Below are 18,905 nucleotides of genomic sequence, written 5' to 3'. Positions count from 1 at the left end.
TACTATTATGTAGTCACAAAGGAATTGGATGCAAAGAAAAACTTTGATATCATATATTTGGATCTTAAAAAAGCCTTTGATACTGTTGCACATGGAAGACTGCTGCACAAATTGGAGCAGTGTGGCGTTGGAGATAAATTGCTGCTAGGGATAAAGGGATGGTTGAGTGGGAGAAGACAGCGAGTGGTAATCAATGGACACTGCTCTTCATGGACTAATGTTATTAATGGAGTCCCTCAGGGTTCAGTGTTGGGTCAATTGTTGTTTTCTGTATTTATAAATGATATCGATGATGGTATATCAGGCTTAATGTCCAAGTTTGCAGACGATACGAAGGTTGGCAATGATAGTACGCTGCTGCATCAAGATCTAAAAAAGTTGAACAGATGGGCTGAGAGGTGGCAAATGAAGTTTAACATTGACAAATGTAAAGTACTACATATGGGAAGCAGTAATCCCAGAGTAACGTATCAACTCTGTGGTGTATGAAGCCTTGAATGGTTTGAACATGCTCAATGCTGATGGGATTCTTCCTCTTGCTCAGAATAATCGCCTGAGAGGGCATAAATTGAAATTGAGGAAAGACGGTTGTAGGACAGATGTGCGGAAGTTTACGTTTGGCCAGCAGGTGGCTGATTGCTGGAACAAACTTCCATCTGTCGTTGCAGAAGTTGATAGCTTAAATAGATTCAAGGCAAACATTTGGAACGAGTGGATGGGTGAAATAAGTTTTTTTTTTTTTCTTGGCTGATGCTATATACCGGTAAGCTTGCTTTCTTGCATCATGTGCCTTTGCTAATGCTAATGTTCATAAAGGCGGCGATGGAAACTTCAAATGTTTTCCAGTCTGGACATCTTCGTTTTGGGAACCTTTCGTGGTACAAACGACGAGCCTCCAGAGTATTGCCGTCCGCCAAATCGTACATAAAGTGCATATCCGCTTGCTCCTGATTTGAGTACATGGTCGGAATGGAAAACCAGATTCTGTCAGTACCTTGTGATGAAGGAAATCACCTGCGGGAGATAAGACATTCCGGTTAATAACTCGAGAACTAAGCATTTCCGGAACTATGTTGATTTAAAATATTTTTATTGTCTACACATGAGGAACTCATTCCTGAAGTTATGCCGTGTATTTTTGAGACACCCTGTATATTTACAGGCATAATATGATACACCTCACTTCTAGATCCAAAACATCCCACAGGTGTTCAATTGGATTGAGTCCAGGTGAATTTGGAGATCAATTGAGTGTGTTCTTGGAATTACGTTTTCACAGTGTGGGCCCCGATGATATGGCGCATTATCGTCTTGTAAGATCTTGTTTCTGTTCGGAAAAATGCAAAGTGGCAAGGTGCACATGGTCTAATAGCTACCGGTGGACATGTGTTATTGTTTTTCGTCCAAGAAATAGAAAATTGACCACAGAACACATTCAATTACTGCCATTTGTGTTTTGCAGTCATCAGACTTGTATTGTTGCAATCATACTATTCAACAAATGGCTACAATCAAATGGGTAATTAGGCTATTGGCTTGGATTTCGCTAACCTCTTCCTGAGGATATCAAACCGGTCGCGAAAAATGCGTCACGCATTCTAATCACACTACTAGTGAGTGCTCGGCACAGACTAGTGGTGGGAGGGTTAGAAGTTCCTGTGACGGAAGCTGAGGATGAAGTCACTTTCGTGACGCATTTTTCGTGACCGATCAGATTTACTCGTTGATTCCCCCAAGGACACATCACATCAAATCACATGACATCTTTCACATCAAAAATACTGTTGCTAGCCTAAGTTTCTTTTAATTAACAGCTTCTTAGAAAAAAAAAAGGGGGGGGAAGCAGTGTTCACCGCGTGGCAAGATAATCTTCGTGCATTCCATCTTGGGCATGCGTGCCATAGGTTCGCAGCCCCTGTCCAATTATATCATTCGAATGAAATAATCGAATGATTTTCCATAATCGAAGGAAATAATCGACTAATTAGATTTATCATTCGAATGAAATAATCAAATGATATAAAAGAATGAAATAATCCCATTATATCATTTGAATAATAATTCAATTTTCCATTATCGAATGAAACTAATTGATATAATCGAATGAAATAACTGATTGATATAATCGAATGATAATAAAAGAATGAAATAATCGAACGAATCATTCTAATGATATGAGTATAATCGAAATAATCGAACGATTTGCTGTAATCGAAATAACTGATTATTGACTTCTCGATTATACGCGTCACTACTTATGGAGCAGCGTTATTTCATAATGGAGCTTTTGCTTTCTACCTTCATAGAATCGAAGGAATGTCTTAAAATACTTTTGCATAAGATTCGTATTACACACACACACACAATTTGCATGAAAGTTCTCTAACACTTTCGACAATCTAAGAACGATCCATAAATAGATTTTCACTTCGCTTTTAAATTTGGAATGGACAATTATGGATTTTTTCCAATAAAAAATCTAGTATATAATGACAATTAATTACTTCAGTAATTATAAATAACTCAATTAATATAATTTATATTTTTGACGCAGTTAAATACAGTTTGACAGTGTCCCAAAAGTCACTGCGTATTTTGGTGAAACTGAGTGAATTTCAAATAAATTTCGATATATTTATTCTTTTTTTACATAAAACATAAGAATTTTTAATGTGTTAGAGATGTTATGATTTTTACTAATTTTTTAATTTTTTTTTTCAAACCCATAATTCATGATGAATGTTCAATTTTTTTTTTTTTTTGGTGTAACATTTCGCATCAAAGGAATGAAGTTTTGTGAAATTAGGTAAAGATTTTCAAGGAAATTTCATAGTCCCGGTCCTACAGACAATGCGATTTGTGCACTGGTGAAGAAGTTTAAAAGAACTGGGTCTGTGCGTGACGAGGAGAGATGTGGATGCCCAAGGAGAGCACGTGGAAGCATTGAATCAATTTGAGAAATGTTCGAAGAGGTCCCAAAATTATCAATTAAGGAAGAATCCCGAAGACTGAACATATGTCGACAAAATCAAAAATAATAGCTTAATGAACCACGTTTTGTTCAGTGATGCTTCCAAAAAACCAGCTGTGCTTGGGCGTCCACATCTTTCCTCGTCACGCACAGACCCAGGACCGGGACTATGAAATCTCCTTGAAAATCTTTTCCTTAATTTCACAAAACTTCATTCCTTTAATGCGGGACATTACAACAAAAATTCGCTTATTGAACATTCATCATGAATGTTCAAGGTCTGAAAAGAAAACATTAAAAAATTAATAAAAATTATAATAACATCTCTCATCTAACACATCACAAATACTTATGTTTTATATAAAAAATAATAAATATACTTGTCGTAGTAAAATTTATTTCAAAACCACTTTTGGGACATCCTGTATTTATAAATAACGCAATTAATACAATTTATATTTTTTAATTATATTTATAAATAACGAAATTAGTACAATTTATATTTTTAAATTACATTTATAAATAAATATAAACACAAGTATATATTTTTAGTTATATTTATAAGTATTTATAAATATAACTTTATAATTAATTTATAATTATAAATTAATTATAAACTTTATAATTATAATTTATAATTTATAAGTATTTATAAATATAACTTTATAATTAATTTATAATTATAAATTAATTATAAACTTTATAATTATAATTTATAATTTATAAGTATTTATAAATATAAATAATTAATACAATTTATATATATTGTAGATGGCAAGACTTGCAAAACGGCAACTGCTGGATTGTGCGTTGCAGAAGCTGCTATAACTGTTCTTCTGCTAAGTGTTGTCATGGTAACCAAGCTCTGTAAAAGAACTCCGAGACATTTTGCTGTATTGTGTCTGCCACTGCTCATATTGCAAGGTACCAATATGTTGATTTAAAAGAGCAATCGATGATAATAAATCTTTTTAAACACAATTAAATAACTGTGCTTAAAAAGATTAATAATCTAGAATTATTAATTTTATATTAATATTAATTATATTATTATTTATTATATTATAATTGTATATTATATTATTATTTATTTTAGATTATTTGTTATTAATATAATTAATAATTAATAATCTAAAATGATAATACCGATTATTCTTTAATGTTAATATAATATAATGGAATATGTTGTACACTGAGAAGCCACTTTATTAGGTGCATCTACCTAATAGCGAGTAGATCTCCATTCAGTTCACCTCAGAGCAGTCCGGATTCATCGATGCGTGAAGTCAATTAGTTCCATGCCTGCATAGTTGTTGCAAAGTGAGTGGTTGTGGATCTCTATCCCGAAGAGGTTGTAGTCTAATTCACAGGTTGAGGTTTCCATTTCATGAAATGGGTGAGTGTATCTAATAAATTGGTCATGAGTGTACTGTTAATAACAGGTTGATCTACTGTATATTATATTTACGTGTACGTGGGGATGGCAAAATGATTCAAGGAAGAAAACTAATAATTTGTCCAATCTTTCTTTAAATTCAAAGTCAGGGGAAAGAAAAAAAAAACATTTCCTTCACTTCCAGTTGCATTGGTGTAGCACTACCTTCACGTGGCACCAAAGAGGTTCCCACGTAGAGAGTTACTGTACACGAGAACCTCTTAATGACACAAAAAATTAAATAATTTTAAATCTGTTCAAGTAAAAGTTTGATATATATTTAAGAAGGTTCAGAAAATTATAGATTTTTATCTTCAACCGACTGTTAGCGTCCTTGATTTTCTTGTAGAACCTCATCGGTGCAGTCTACACCACAGGATCAACTGTAGTCGGTTAACTTGGAGGGGCATTTCATAGGCGAGTTAACAGTCCCTCGTTCACTTTTAATCAATGATTAAAATCTGAATTTTTTTTTTCCATCCTGAATACAGACACGTTTTTCACTTGGTATGGTTTTAAAAATAATTTTAAAGTTTCTTCACAGTAAGTGAGCGGGAGAACCTGTCAGATTTCCAACCACCTCCATTGCAACACCCTTTGAGAAGTCAAAGAGTGGAATCTGTTAGATTCCCAGCCACTTCCATTGCGACACCATTTGAAAAGTCAAAGAGTGGTAGGGCACTACCGATGCTACAAAATTCCGAATTCCACAATGTGTGCTTTGTTTTCACTTCAAGGTCATTTGCACTTCCTTTCTCACTATCTGCGGTTTCACTCAAGTTGGTTTTCAAACATTTCTATTGTTGTCCCAAAAAAGAAATCCAAGAAATCCAAAAAAAGAAATCCAACAAACAACGACATTGATTCAATATGTCTTTTGGTCATTGAGGCAGTCACAAACCTTCTCTCAGGTAAACCAAGCTGAGCTTACCCTGGGAGTCTAATGGAACTGATATTCGGGTAACACACAAATCAAATCAAGTGTACTTAATTTCGGCAAAGTCCGGTCACTTTGTGACAGCCAGATCCTCTGCTAGCACATCCACGATGGTGGGACTGTTAGCGACCCTGGTATTATTACCTCCATGTGTGCAAGCCCTGAAATACGGCACCTAGTATATTGGAGATGACCACCCAGGTAAGAACCAACGTAAGCATGGATCAAGGTGTGGTGCCCACACCACATGGAGGAATGCCACCCCTCTGTGTTATCAGGCAAAACTAGGTGATAGATACTCTCATCAAACGGTGCAATACCACCATTTTGCTTATTGGAGGCTAGAAGTGCTGGAACCCATGTTTAGTCTCCAGAGCAAAGCTCTGGCAAAGAGCAAACCCCCCCCCCCCACCTCTGCTATCATGCAGTATGATTGACGTCTTTTATGATGGTGAGATCCAATCTTCCTTACATTTCAAGGGTACAGCTTTAAAAACAATGTTCGCAGTCCAGCCACCGAACCTATTGATAAGTCTCTAGGAGGCTTTCCGGATCAGCTAGTTTATAATCTCGCTGCCTCTACTCTGCTAGACAGTGATTGGAGGGAGTCCGAGTAGTGTGTATGCGGGAGGACGCTAGTACTCCCCAAGGTTCAGTTCTTTCTCCCACTCTGTTTTTTTCTTGTATATTAATGACCTTTTTCCATCGACCAGAAGTCCTATCCACAGGCATTCCACCTTCCAGTTTAAGAAACCTTGCCCTGCACAAACAGGTTCAATTTCTCGAATACTCACTCCCAACTCCTTAAATGCTGATAATCTAGTAATTTTCCAGTAGAACAAAGATAACTTAGTTGATTTCAATCATTCTAAAACTCAGCCTTGTCTTATATCTCGCAAAAAGGATCCTTCTACTCCTTGCTTACCTTCGGTGACACTTAGATTTCTAAGGAATCTCAAAATTTCAAATCAATCTCAAAATGGAAGTACAGTACATGTAACGGTATAAAATACGTATACAGTAAATGCTTTTCAACCTTTTGGAGATGTTGAATATGAAAGTAGTGCAATACCAATGCAACTCGCTGTGAAAGCAGTTAGTTCTGTGAGCATGAAGATCATTGCAGTAACACTGTAAAGTGTGTTTAGAGTCTAACGGCACCAGGGGTTTCCTCCATCTCCGCGTAGTATACATTGTCGTGTGTTACAGTACACTGTAAAGGCTAGAGATTTAAAAGTGTATGGATATTGTGGGGTGTAGTGTCGTGTACCGTTGTTCATCTGGCCATTTAGCCGCTGGATCCCTGCTGAGACCCAACGTTGCCTTGCCCACACTAAACCCTGTGGATGGAGGCAGACCAGGTACACCAGTTATTTTTAGATAAGTACTCTGGCAGGTCCTGCCACCTAGTTTCCTCAGATTTCAGTGGCTAGGACCTATTTGTAAAAAAAAAAAAGAAAAAAGAAAAGCGATAAGACGATGGTAGGGTTGAGAGAGTTTGCGCATTAATTCGGATGCTTTAAATTTTGGTTCTGTGGGACATTCGCCGTTGATTTAGACAGAGCAGGGGGAGACTGAAGAATGGGGAATGAAAGTCAGAGTAGGAGGTCGATAGGGAAGGTGACCCCTGAGAAGATCAGTGGGACAGGCCCATGCCCCACGAGGAGGAAGAAAATAAGAGCGGCGAGAGGAGGTGACAGAGAGTCGATTCCCTCCCCCCAGGTGGTGGAAAGAAAGTACCATGCAAGGGAGTATTGGTATTGGGTCGCCAGTGGGAGCATAGCTTCAAGAGGAAATCATATCAGGTAGTCTTCTATCATCTTCTATCATCTACCATATCAGGAAGAATCTAGTCCAGATTGAACTAGATTCTTCTAGTCCAATCTGGTAGGTTAGAAGGTAGTCCAATAAAATGTAAGTCGGATCTGGTGAGTTGATTTTATCAGTCTAATCCAGTGTATCGCTTGACTGTACTGTTCTGGTGTTATACTTGAGGCACCCAGGTCCAGTCATTGTACGGTCATGCCTCTGTCTTGGTTTGATGGTCACGTTTCATGGTTTCAGTTCAGTGTTGTGTTGAAGACAGGGGTCCACTCCTTTGGGAGTCCTTGTTCTGTTAGGTTTGTTGGAGTCCATTGACAGTTCTAGTTTGCACGTCGATGTTCAGTTTGTTGAGTTTGCAGTTAGTGAGTGTCTGCTACGGGGGTCCAGACTGGCAATCAGGTGGAATGCTGCAGTTTCCTTGTTCAGTTCTGTTCGTGAGTCATGGGACAGAGTCTTCCAGGAGTTTTGAGTTTTAAATCCTTGGGCTTGCTGGACCATGGTTATCCATTCCTGATATTGTCTTAGTGGGCTGCTGTTGTCACATGACTGTGCAATTTCGTCTTCATTTAGTGTTGGGGTTGTCGGCTAGAATCGGGAGATCACTAGTTGTTATGGAGGTGGCAGGTATCTTTGTCATGAAAAGACGTCCTGAACAAATTGGGTGTAACTGCAGTAACATTGTGAAATTTGGAATTATGTTTGTTCAGGAACCTGAACTCCAATTTCGAAAGTTGTTATTTGGCAACCAAGCGCGTTGTATCCGTCCCCCAAGTACTACCTATTTAGAAACTAAGTGATTATGTCAATCACAGTTATGTAAATTACTTAGTTGACTTTGTTACGTGTTCACTGATGAGACTTGAAACAGACGAAACTTGTGTCTAGGCAATGGCAAACACTTTAAATAAAAGAACAGTATACTTCTCTAAGGGAACAGTGCGTTTTATTTAGAGCAGGGCAATACCAAGGCAACTTCAAGATCAGTGACTATTATAATAATTAAAATTTTAATATAAGGGCATAGTAAATAATCTTACTATAACAGTTGCTGAAATAGTAATGAACACTGAGTGATCACTGAATTATGACCACCCTTATGAAAAGTGAATGGGACCCGTTGACCAGGTGAGGTAAGAGAGTGCGCAGTTAGTCGACCTACGTAGCATAGATAAGGTGTCAGTGGTTCAGTAAGTAACAAAATTCAGGGTGATGGGTAAAAGGAAGGATTTATCGGACTTTGATAAAGGACAGATTGTGGGAGCTCAACGAGCTGGTGCCTCGATTTCCCAAACGGCTGAACTGGTGTGGTGTTCGAGAGCCGCCGTAGTTAAAGTGTACCAGCATTGGCGTCAAAATGGTCAAACAACGACCCGACGGCAAAACTGCAAAGGTTGATGTTAGAAGTGAGCGCCGGGTCCGACGACTCGTACAGGCGCAGCACTGTTGAAGAGTTGACTACCCAATATAACATGGGCCAACCCAGAACAATATCTGGCATGACCATGCGTCGCATGCTAGGGCTATACCAGCAGACGAACCCTACAGCATCCTCTTCTAACCAAGGTTCATCGGCGTAAAAGACTCGCCTGGTGCAGGGATCGTGCAAGTTGGACATTAGAAGACTGGAAGAAGGTGTGCTGGTCGGATGAGTCACGTTATTTACTCCACACTGTGGATGGTCGTGTACGGATTTGGCGTCAACGACATGAGGCTCTTCATCCATCATGCATGGTATCAACAGTGCAGGCCGTTGTATGGTATGGGGTATGTTTCACTGGCGGGAACTTTTCATAAAGGTGGTCATAATTCAGTGATCACTCAGTGTATATTGTTTTATTTGTATTAAATATGCGTGATTATATTGCGTCAAACTTTGCATTCAGTACTGTTTTGCGACGAATAAAAGAATTTTAAGTTTAAAAATAAATACATGTAACATATGACACGCCTTAGATTCTTTAATCATCAGTTTTAAGCTTAAATCAGCTATTTTATAACCTATGGGTCTCAAAAAGGCGAAATATAACTGCTGTAACATGATGAGTAAATAATACCATGTGATTTTTCGAATAAAAGCTTTTATTGTAAATTAAAGAAAAATCGTTTCTAATGAAAATAAAAAATAATTTATCTAATTTTGAAATGTTTCACTAATACTCTAAATTTAAACCCTTTTAAGTGTAAGTGATTTAGTTACTGATAATTTTATGGAACAGTTCACCGATAAGCGAAAATCACGATTTTAATCAGCTGTACCTAGTTAAAATGCCTAAGTCTGATTTTCATTTAATTTGTTTATTCCTGACAATAGAGGGCGTTTCACGTAAAAGTGATTTTGTCACTGATAATTTTATGAATCAGTGACAGTCATCACAGTCAAATTAATCACTATTTAGCCTGATTTTAATTTAATTTGTGGGTAGCAGATCTTTGTTATTACGTCCGCGCCCGTGCTAGTTAGAATGAAAAGAGATTACCATCTCGTACAAAGTATTCATTCCACCTTCAGATTTTCCTATTACTAATATGTTAACAAAATGTAGGTGTTCAATTGAAAATATTAATTATTAAGAAATATCTTGAATAATTAATAATATATATAGGTGAATAATAAAATTTTTAAAGGCAGTATAATAAAATTATATAAATTTTATAAATAAAAAGAAAATAACCCAGTGTTTTTTTAAAAATATTTGTTAGTTGAGTGGTTATGATTACAAAAAATCAAATGCACTTAGTTAAAATGCTAATCTTCCTTACATTTCGAGGGTTCAGCTCTAAAACGGTGTTCGCGGGCCGGCTGCTAGTTAGTACACCGAACCAAATCTATCGGTAACTCTCTAGGAGGCTTCCGGATCAGCTAGTGTATAATCTTGCTACCTCTACTCTGCCAGATAGTGACTGGAGGGAGTCCGAGTAGTGTGTATGCGGGGGGGGGGGAATTGTCGAAGCCACGTTATGTCAAGGGTCTGGGTACGTTCTTATGTGTACGCCGTATCCAAAATTCTCATTACTTCATACAGCATGTCCCCTCCACTTTTTCTTACTATTGAATACACCATGAATTGTCCAACTAATAGAGCAAGCTTATCTGCGAAAAGATCTAAACCTCCCAAGCACTTCCTAATTCATTTCACAAATATACGTGGTCTCAGTTCTAATCTCAACGATGTCCATTTCCACTTGCAGTCTGCCAAATCTCATGTACTTTTTCTGACAGAATCTCAGTTATCGGTTGACTCAACTACTGCTCATCTCATATGCCCAAATTATTCGCTGTATGATTCCTTTCACCTCAAATGTGGTACCCATATGCAGTACTTTGCATTTGTCAAGGTTAAACTTCAGTTGCCACTTCTTAGCCCATCTGCCCAAATTATCTAGATCCTGTTGCAGTAGCACACTGCCATTACTGTCATTAACAACCCTGCCAACCTTTGTATCATCTGCAAACTTCGACATTAAGCCTGATTACCTTCATCAATATCATGGATAAATATACAAAACAACGGTGGGCGCAACACCGAAACCTATGGGACTCCACGAATAACATTAGTCCACGAAGAGCAGCGTCTATTTATTACCACACTCTGTCTTGTCTCCTCAACAACCCTTTTATCTATTGTAGAAACTTACCCTTAATACCATTCTGCTCCAATTTGTACAGTGTTATGACGCAGAAAAGCTTTCCTGAAATCCAAATATATGATATCAAAATTATTTTTTGCATCCAGTTCCTTTGTAACCATATTATAGTATCCAATAAAATTTGTCAGACAAGACTTTCCCTTAACAAACAAACCTCTGATATGTCTGAATTGTTGCTGCAGTCTTGTCTAGATGATCCTGCAATGCATCTTTAACCAGTAACTCCATTATTTTATCCGGAACAGAAGCTTAACTAACTGGATTGCAATTATTCTTGTCACCCTTCGATCCCCCTTTGTGAATTGGGGATACATTTGCACATCTCCAGTCCGTGGGGACTTCCCCTGAGTCGAAGGATGCTCTCATAATTATGGTTAGGGGTTTTCTTAGTTTCTTTGCCGCCTCCTTTAATATAACTGGATAGATCCCATCCACCCCAAGTGCCTTTCTTATTTTTAACTTCAACAATTCTCCTCCACTTTGTTCTCAGTTATTGCAAAATCATTAACCACCCTGTTACAATTTGATAAACCTCTGGCATTTTCCTTCCTTAATAACTTCTCATGTGTAAATAAATACTCATTCAGTTTGTTTGCTTTCTGAGCAGAATCATCAATAGTCGAACCATCGATATCAAGTGGACCAATCTGATTCATCCCCTTCCTTTTAGAGTTTATATAAGTACAGAAATCCTTGCTGTTTTTCTCAGCATCCTTTGCCAAAGATGGGAAAAAAATCTCTATGGAATAGTTACAGCAGTTCTCAACCGGTCATTCCAGGGAAAATGCACCAAACATTCTGTAATGGCGTCATATTTACATAGGTATATTTTTGTAAACAAAAATAGTTTAATATTAATTTGCGCGGTTAATAAGAAAATTTTAAAAATAATAAATAATTAATAAAGAAAAGAAAATAGGCAACCTATGTGTTTCCTTCCTCCCATAGGTAATATCCAGCTGATCTTTAAATTTCTCCAAACTGTCAGCCTCTACCACCCATGTAATTACTTATTCATATAATTTATAATTCGCTGGCTAAAATAAAACTAAAATCATTTATAACGGTGAAAATTGGTCATCAATCATATGTATGGCACTGTTCGGCTGTGGTAAAAGGGTTATAAAAATTATAACTAACAATACACAAAGATAGAATAAAGTTAAATAAAATTAAAATAAAGTAAAGGATTGCAACAAAAGAAACCACATATCCTTCAATTCCTTATAATTAGTTTATCTTGCTAAATAATATGGTGTTAAATAAATGTTTTCCATATTAATTTTTTTCTTTCTCAAAGACCATCGTAATATATAGATATTAAATGATAATTATAGATTATTCGCAATATCGCTTATAAAAACGCAGTACAGTAATTAATTTATAATAAAAATTTAGAACTATTATACGATTTTAGGGAATATATAGGACGCCAGTCAAAAAAGGTTGGGAACTGATGAAATAGAAAAATAAACCAATAAAAAAATTTACAGTAAAATAAAAATATTTTAAACCGGGATATATACTAAACTTTCCGGGACAACATTTTAAAATCCGGGACGTATTGTACCCAGTAGTGTACAATAGATGGCGTTTTACTTAAAAGTGATTTTGTCACTGTTATAATTATATGGAACAGTGACAATTATCACCAGTGAAAATAAATCACTCCTTAGCCCGATTTTAAATTAATTTTTGGGTAGCAGATCCTTATTATTATGTCCGCGCCCGCACTAGTTAGAAAGAAAAGAGATTACCGTCTTGTACAAAGCATGCATTCCACCTTCACTTTTTCCTACTATCAATATGTTAACAAAACATAGGTGTTCCGTGAGAACATTAATTAAAAAATATCTCCAATTATTAATAATATACTGTATTTAATATATTTAGAAGAATAATAAATTTTTAAAGGTGGAATAATAAAGTTATATAAATTTTATAAATAAAGAGAAAATAATAGTGTTCTTTTTTTTTTAATATTTGTTAGTTGATTGGTAATCATTACAAACAATCAAGTGCATTTAGCTAAAATGCAAAATGAATTGGGTGAGAAATTGGGTTAAAATGCAATTAATTTTAACATTTAGATAAAATGAATTTAAATTGCAATTCATTTTAACTAAATGTTAAAATGAATTGCAATTTAACTTTAATATGTAATTCTAAAAGTTAAATGTAAAAAGTTTAAATGCATTTCAACTGTAATTCATTTTAATTGCATTTCGACTGAGATTGATATGGCTGAAAATAAAAATTATTTTATTAATGGAAGCAGTTTGTTTATGCATGAGTAATGCACACACGTCATTTCTGCTACCAAGGTAGTTTTAATGCATCGTTTTAATGATTAAAATAAGATAGGATTAAAACGATGCATTAAAACTACCTTGGTAGCAGAAATGATGTGTACATCACCCATACATAAACAAACTCCTTCACACCCTTAGGCATTTAGCCAGGAAATAACTTTTAGATTATTTTATAAATTATTATAGATAATTCATAGTTGATTATAATTAATTAATAAATTTGCAGACTGCCAGGTGCCCACAGGTTGCCGTACGGTTTTGGTTTCCAACCTTTTTTTAATAACGGCACCCCTAAGTAATTTATTTTATTTTGCGGCACCTCCACTCATTCTACTCAATTTCCTGCCTGTTAGATCCGACTCTCTCTCTGTATATATACATATATATATATATATATATATATATATATTATATTAAAATATATATGTTATATGATAGTTATTACAATAGTATAATTATCAAAATTACATTTCATAATACAAAAGATATATATATGTAATAATTTTATTTTTATATAGAGGTACTAAGTAAACATCAATTATAGATCACCATAAAATTAAAAAGATACTGTACACCGTTTTATAATGAAATAAACATATAAATTAAAAAAATAATAAGTTTAATTAAATCGAACCCAAATTACGTGGAACCCCTGGAATGTTGTTGCGGTCATTTATTCCATATTTATTTTTTGCTTAAGATTATTAAGTAACTTGGAAGCCATAAATTCCTTAGGAAGTTAGTGTTAGTTAAGAGTAGATGACTCTCATCAACCGGTGGAATACCACCACTTTGCTTAGTGGAAGTTTTATGTGGTGGAACCTATGTTTAGTCTTCAGAGCTACGTTCCGATCAACCCTACTCCATCTCTTCTATCCTGCAGTATGATTGATGTCTTTTGCGGTTATGACGGACACTATGGCGAGATCCAAACTTCCTTACATTTCGAGGGTACAGCTCTAAAACCGTGTTCGCAGGCCGACCGCTATTTATTACACCGGTCCTAACCTTTTGGTAACTCTCTAGGAGGCTTCCGGATCAGCTAGTGTATAATCTTCCTACCTCTACTCTGCCACACAGTGACTGGAGGGAGTCCGAGTAGTGTGTATGCGGGGGGGCATTGTCGAAGCCACGTTTGTCAAGGATCTGGGTATGTTCTTATCATGTGTACGCCATATCCAAAAATCTCATTACTTCATACAAAATGTCCCCCCCCCCACGTTTTCTTACTATTGAATACACCATGAATTTTTAAACTAATAGAGCAACGTTATCTGCGAAAATATCTAAACCTCGAAAACACTTCGTACTTTTTTAACAGAATATCAGTTACCGGTTGATCGGTTAATTACTGCTCATCTCAGATGCCCAAACTATTCGCTGTATGATTCCTTTCGCCTCAAAGGTGGTACTTGTGTATATGTCCGTTCTGATATTCCCTGTCAGAGACTTGGCAATTTGAATCTCCTCTCTTTGATCTTCTCTGGCTTAAAATCTCTCTACCTCATTGTGTAAAATTCATCTGTTGTCTCTACCGTTCTCCCAACTCCACTAATCACTTGGAGCTCTTTGACTTCCTCTCTTTTCAACTTGACTTTCTCCAGTCCAACTTTCCTAACAGTGAGGTAATTTTCCTTGGTGATTTTAATGTTCACAACTCCAGCTGGCTTCCGTTTTCTAGTCACACCGACCCAGCTGGTCGAGATGCTGAGGCTTTTGCAATTACTAATGACCTAGCACAGATTGTTCATTTACCTACAAGAATACCGGACAATCCGAATCATACAGCCAATACGCTTGATCTTTTTCTCACAAACAACCCTTCTAAGTACACGGTCGAAGTGAGAGGTCCTTTAGGCACTTCAGGTCACAACTTGGTGAATGTCTCTTCTCCAATGGAACCTTTATCTCATGGCTATTCCCAACCTCGTGTTGTTTGGCATTACAAGAATGCAAAATGGGATGACCTGCGAGATTTCTTTTCCTTGGTCGGATTACTGTTTCAAAATTTCTGATGTCAACGTTTGCTCAGATCGTGTCAGTGAAATTATTCTATAATTCCCGCTCTCTCTTTAAAAACAGCCCGAACCTGTGCTGCCACCAGTCAACATCCATTTACTGTCCAACGTCAAACTCATAGAACCAACTTTTCATCTTCCTCGTTTATTCATTCAATTGCCCTTTTCTGGAACAACCTTCCCTCATACGTATTTCCTGAAACTTACAGTCTATAGAAGTTCAAATCTAATGTCAATGAATAGTAATAGAGGCATGTTATGCAAAAATTAAGCGCATGAGCTTATGTAGAATCAGCCAAAAAAAAAAAAAAATTCACACAGTCATTCACTCCAAAAGTTTGTCCAGTTCCTTGTTCAATTTATCTAACCTATCAACTTCCACAACGACAGATGGAAGTTTGTTTCAGCAATTAACCACCCGATGGCTAAAGGCAAATTTCCGCACATCTATTCTACAACTGTCTTTCCTCAATTTGAATCTATGCCCCCTTAGGTTCGTAATCTGAGCAAGTCGAAGAATCCCATCAGAATTCAGCGTGCTCAACCCATTCAAGGCCTTATACACCTCGATCAGATCACCTCGCAGGTGCGCAGTCTACAGCCGCTGCAATTTGCAGAACTTAAACCTCTCTCTTGGTAAGAGGATTCCTTCATTCCCCTCACCAATCTTGTTGCCGTTCTCTGTACACGCTCAAGCCAATGTACAGGTCTGAAAGCCTAAAATGAGGCTTTCAGACCTGTACGCAGTATTCATGGCGTGGCCTGACCATTGCTTTCAGGCTTTTTACAAGGGGATAATTACCTCCTTTTCCCTGCTAGAAAACTTCCTGTATATCATTGACAAAACCCCATGACCTGCCCTTGCAGTCTGTCTTCATTGCTCAGAAAACTTCATATCTGACTGCAGAATTACCCCCAGGTCTTTTTCATTTTCTGCCACCCTAAGTGTAGTACTGCACAGTTGCTACGTTCCTCTACTCTTATTTCGACCCATATGCAGTACTTTGCAGTACTAAGTTGATCATTTGTCAATGTTCAACTTAGATTGTCACTTTTCAGCCCTTCTGCCCAAATTTTCTAGATCCTGTTGCAGTAGCACACTTCCATTACTGTCATTAACAACCCTGCCAACCTCTGTATCATCTGCAAATTTCGACACTAAGTCTGATTACCTTCATCAATATCATGGATACATATACAAAACAACGGTGGGCGCAACACCGAAACCTATGGGACTCCACGAATAACATTAGTCCACGAAGAGCAGCGTCTATTTATTACCACCCTCTGTCTTGTCTCCTCAACCGTTCTTTAATCCATTGTAGCAACTTACCCTTAATACCATTCTGCTCCAATTTGTACAGTGTTAGGAGGCAGAAAAGCTTTCCTGAAATCCAAGTATATGATATCAAAATTATTTTTTGCATCCAGTTCCTTTGTAACCACATTATAGTATCCAATCAAATTTCTCAGACAAGACTTCCCCTTAACAAACAAACCTCTGCTATGTCTGAATTATTGCTGCAGTCTTGTCTAGATGATCCTGCAATGCATCTTTAACCAGTAACTCCATTATTTTATCCGGAACAGCTTAACTAACTGAACTGCAATTATTCTTGTCACCCTTCGATCCCCCTTTGTGAATTGCGGATACATTTGCACATCTCCAGTCCGTGGGGACTTCCCCTGAGTCCAAGGATGCTCTCATAATTACGGCTAACGGTTTGCTTAGTTGCTTTGCCTCCTCCTTTAATATAACTGGATAGATCCCATCCACCCCAGGTGCCTTTCTTATGTTTAACTTCAACAATTCTCCTCCACTTTGTTCTCAGTTATTGCAAAATCATTAACCACCCTGTTACAATTTGACAAACCTCTGGCATTTTCCTTCCTTAATAACTTCTCATGTGTAAATAAATACTCATTCAGTTTGTTTGCTATCTGAGCAGGATCATCAACAGTCGAACCATGGTTATCAAGGGAACAATCTGATTCATCCCCTTCCTTTTAGAGTTTATATAAGTACAGAAATCCTTGCTGTTTTTCTCAGCATCCTTTGCCAAAGATGGGAAAAAAAATCTCTATGGAATAGTTACAGCGGTTCCCAACCGGTGATTCCAGGGAAAATGCACCAAACATTCTGTAATGGCGTCATATTTACATAGGTATATTTTTGTAAACAAAAATAATTTAATATTAATTTGCGCGGTTAAAAAGAAAATTTTAAAAATAATAAATAATTAATAAAGAAAAGAAAATAGACAACCTATGTGTTTCCTTCCTCCCGTAGGTAATATCCAGCTGATCTTTAAATTTCTCCAAACTCTCAGCCTCTACCACCCATGTAATTACTTATTCAAATAATTTATAACTCGCTGGCTAAAATAAAACTAAAATCATTTATAACGGTGAAAATTGGTCATCAATCATTTTACTTATGCCTCTCACAGCCTTAAACACCTCAATTAATGGGGAGATTGGGTGATAACGTGCCAATATTAAAGGGTTATAAAAATTGTGGTAAAAGGGTTATAAAAATTATAACTAATAATACACAAAGATAGAATTAAGTAAAATAAAATTAAACATAAAGTAAAGCATTGCCAAAGAAAGAAACCATATATCCTTCAAATCCTTATACTGTAATTAGTTTATGTTGCAGTATATGGTGTTAAATTAATGTTTTCCATATTATTTTTTTTCTTTCTCAAAGACCGTTGTAATATATAGATATTAAATAATAATTATAGATTATTACGCAATATAGCTTATATAAACGCAGTACTGTGATTAATTTATAATAAAAATTCAGAAGTATTATACGATTTTAGAGAATATATAGGACGCCAGTCAAAAAAAAGGTTGGAAACTGATGAAATAGAAAAATAAACCAATAAAAAAATTTACAGTAAAATAAAAATATTTTAAACCGGGACATATACTAAACTTTCCGGGACAACAGTTTAAAATCCGGGACGTAAGGAACCCTACTACTGTACAATAGATGGCGTTTTACTTAAAGGTGATTTTGTCACTGTAATAATTTTATGGAACAGTGACAATTAACACCAGTGAAAATAAATCACTCCTTAGCCTGATTTTAAATTAATTTTTGGGTAGCAGATCCTTATTATTATGTCCGCGCCCGCACTAGTTAGAAAGAAAAGAGATTACCGTCTTGTACAAAGCATGCATTCCACCTTCACTTTTTCCTACTATCAATATGTTAACAAAAAATAGGTGTTCTTTGAGAATATTAATTAATAAGAAATATCTCCAATTATTAATAATATACTGTATTTAATATATTTAGAAGAATAATAATTTCTTAAAGGCGGAATAATAAAGTTATATAAATTTTATAAATAAAAAGAAAATAATAGTGTTTTTTTTTTAATATTTAGTTGATTGGTAATCATTACAAACAATCTAGTGCACCTAGCTAAAATGCAAAATGAATTGGGTGAGAAATTGGGTTAAAATGCAATTAATTTTAACATTTCGATAAAATGAATTTAAATTGCAATTCATTTTAACTAAATGTTAAAATGAATTTAAATTGCAATTCATTTTAACTAAATGTTAAAATGAATTGCAATTTAACTTTAATATGTAATTCTAAAAGTTAAATGCAATTTTAAAAGTTTAAATGCATTTCAACTGTAATTCATTTTAATTGCATTTCAACTAAGATTGATATGGCTGAAAATAAAAATTATTTTATTAATTTAAGCAGTTTGTTTATGCACGAGTAATGCAC

General features: G+C 35.9%; 1 protein-coding gene across 1 annotated transcript in view; it reads left to right on the top strand.

The window, feature by feature from the left end:
• The window catches only part of LOC150079918 (uncharacterized), a 69,910-nt gene that overhangs the window by 26,029 nt on the left and 24,976 nt on the right, over positions 1–18,905 (top strand). Inside the window, exon 3 of the mRNA XM_090383276.1 lies at positions 3,743–3,895. Coding sequence (XP_090239402.1) covers positions 3,743–3,895 — 153 coding nt within the window. The remainder of the gene's footprint in view (positions 1–3,742; positions 3,896–18,905) is intronic.

Source organism: Mastigoproctus giganteus, chromosome 10 (genome assembly GCF_048544385.1).
Source record: "Mastigoproctus giganteus isolate SK-2022 chromosome 10, ASM4854438v1, whole genome shotgun sequence".
NCBI classification, from domain to species: Eukaryota; Metazoa; Arthropoda; class Arachnida; order Uropygi; family Thelyphonidae; genus Mastigoproctus; species Mastigoproctus giganteus.
This window is presented reverse-complemented; position numbering and strand designations above follow the sequence as displayed.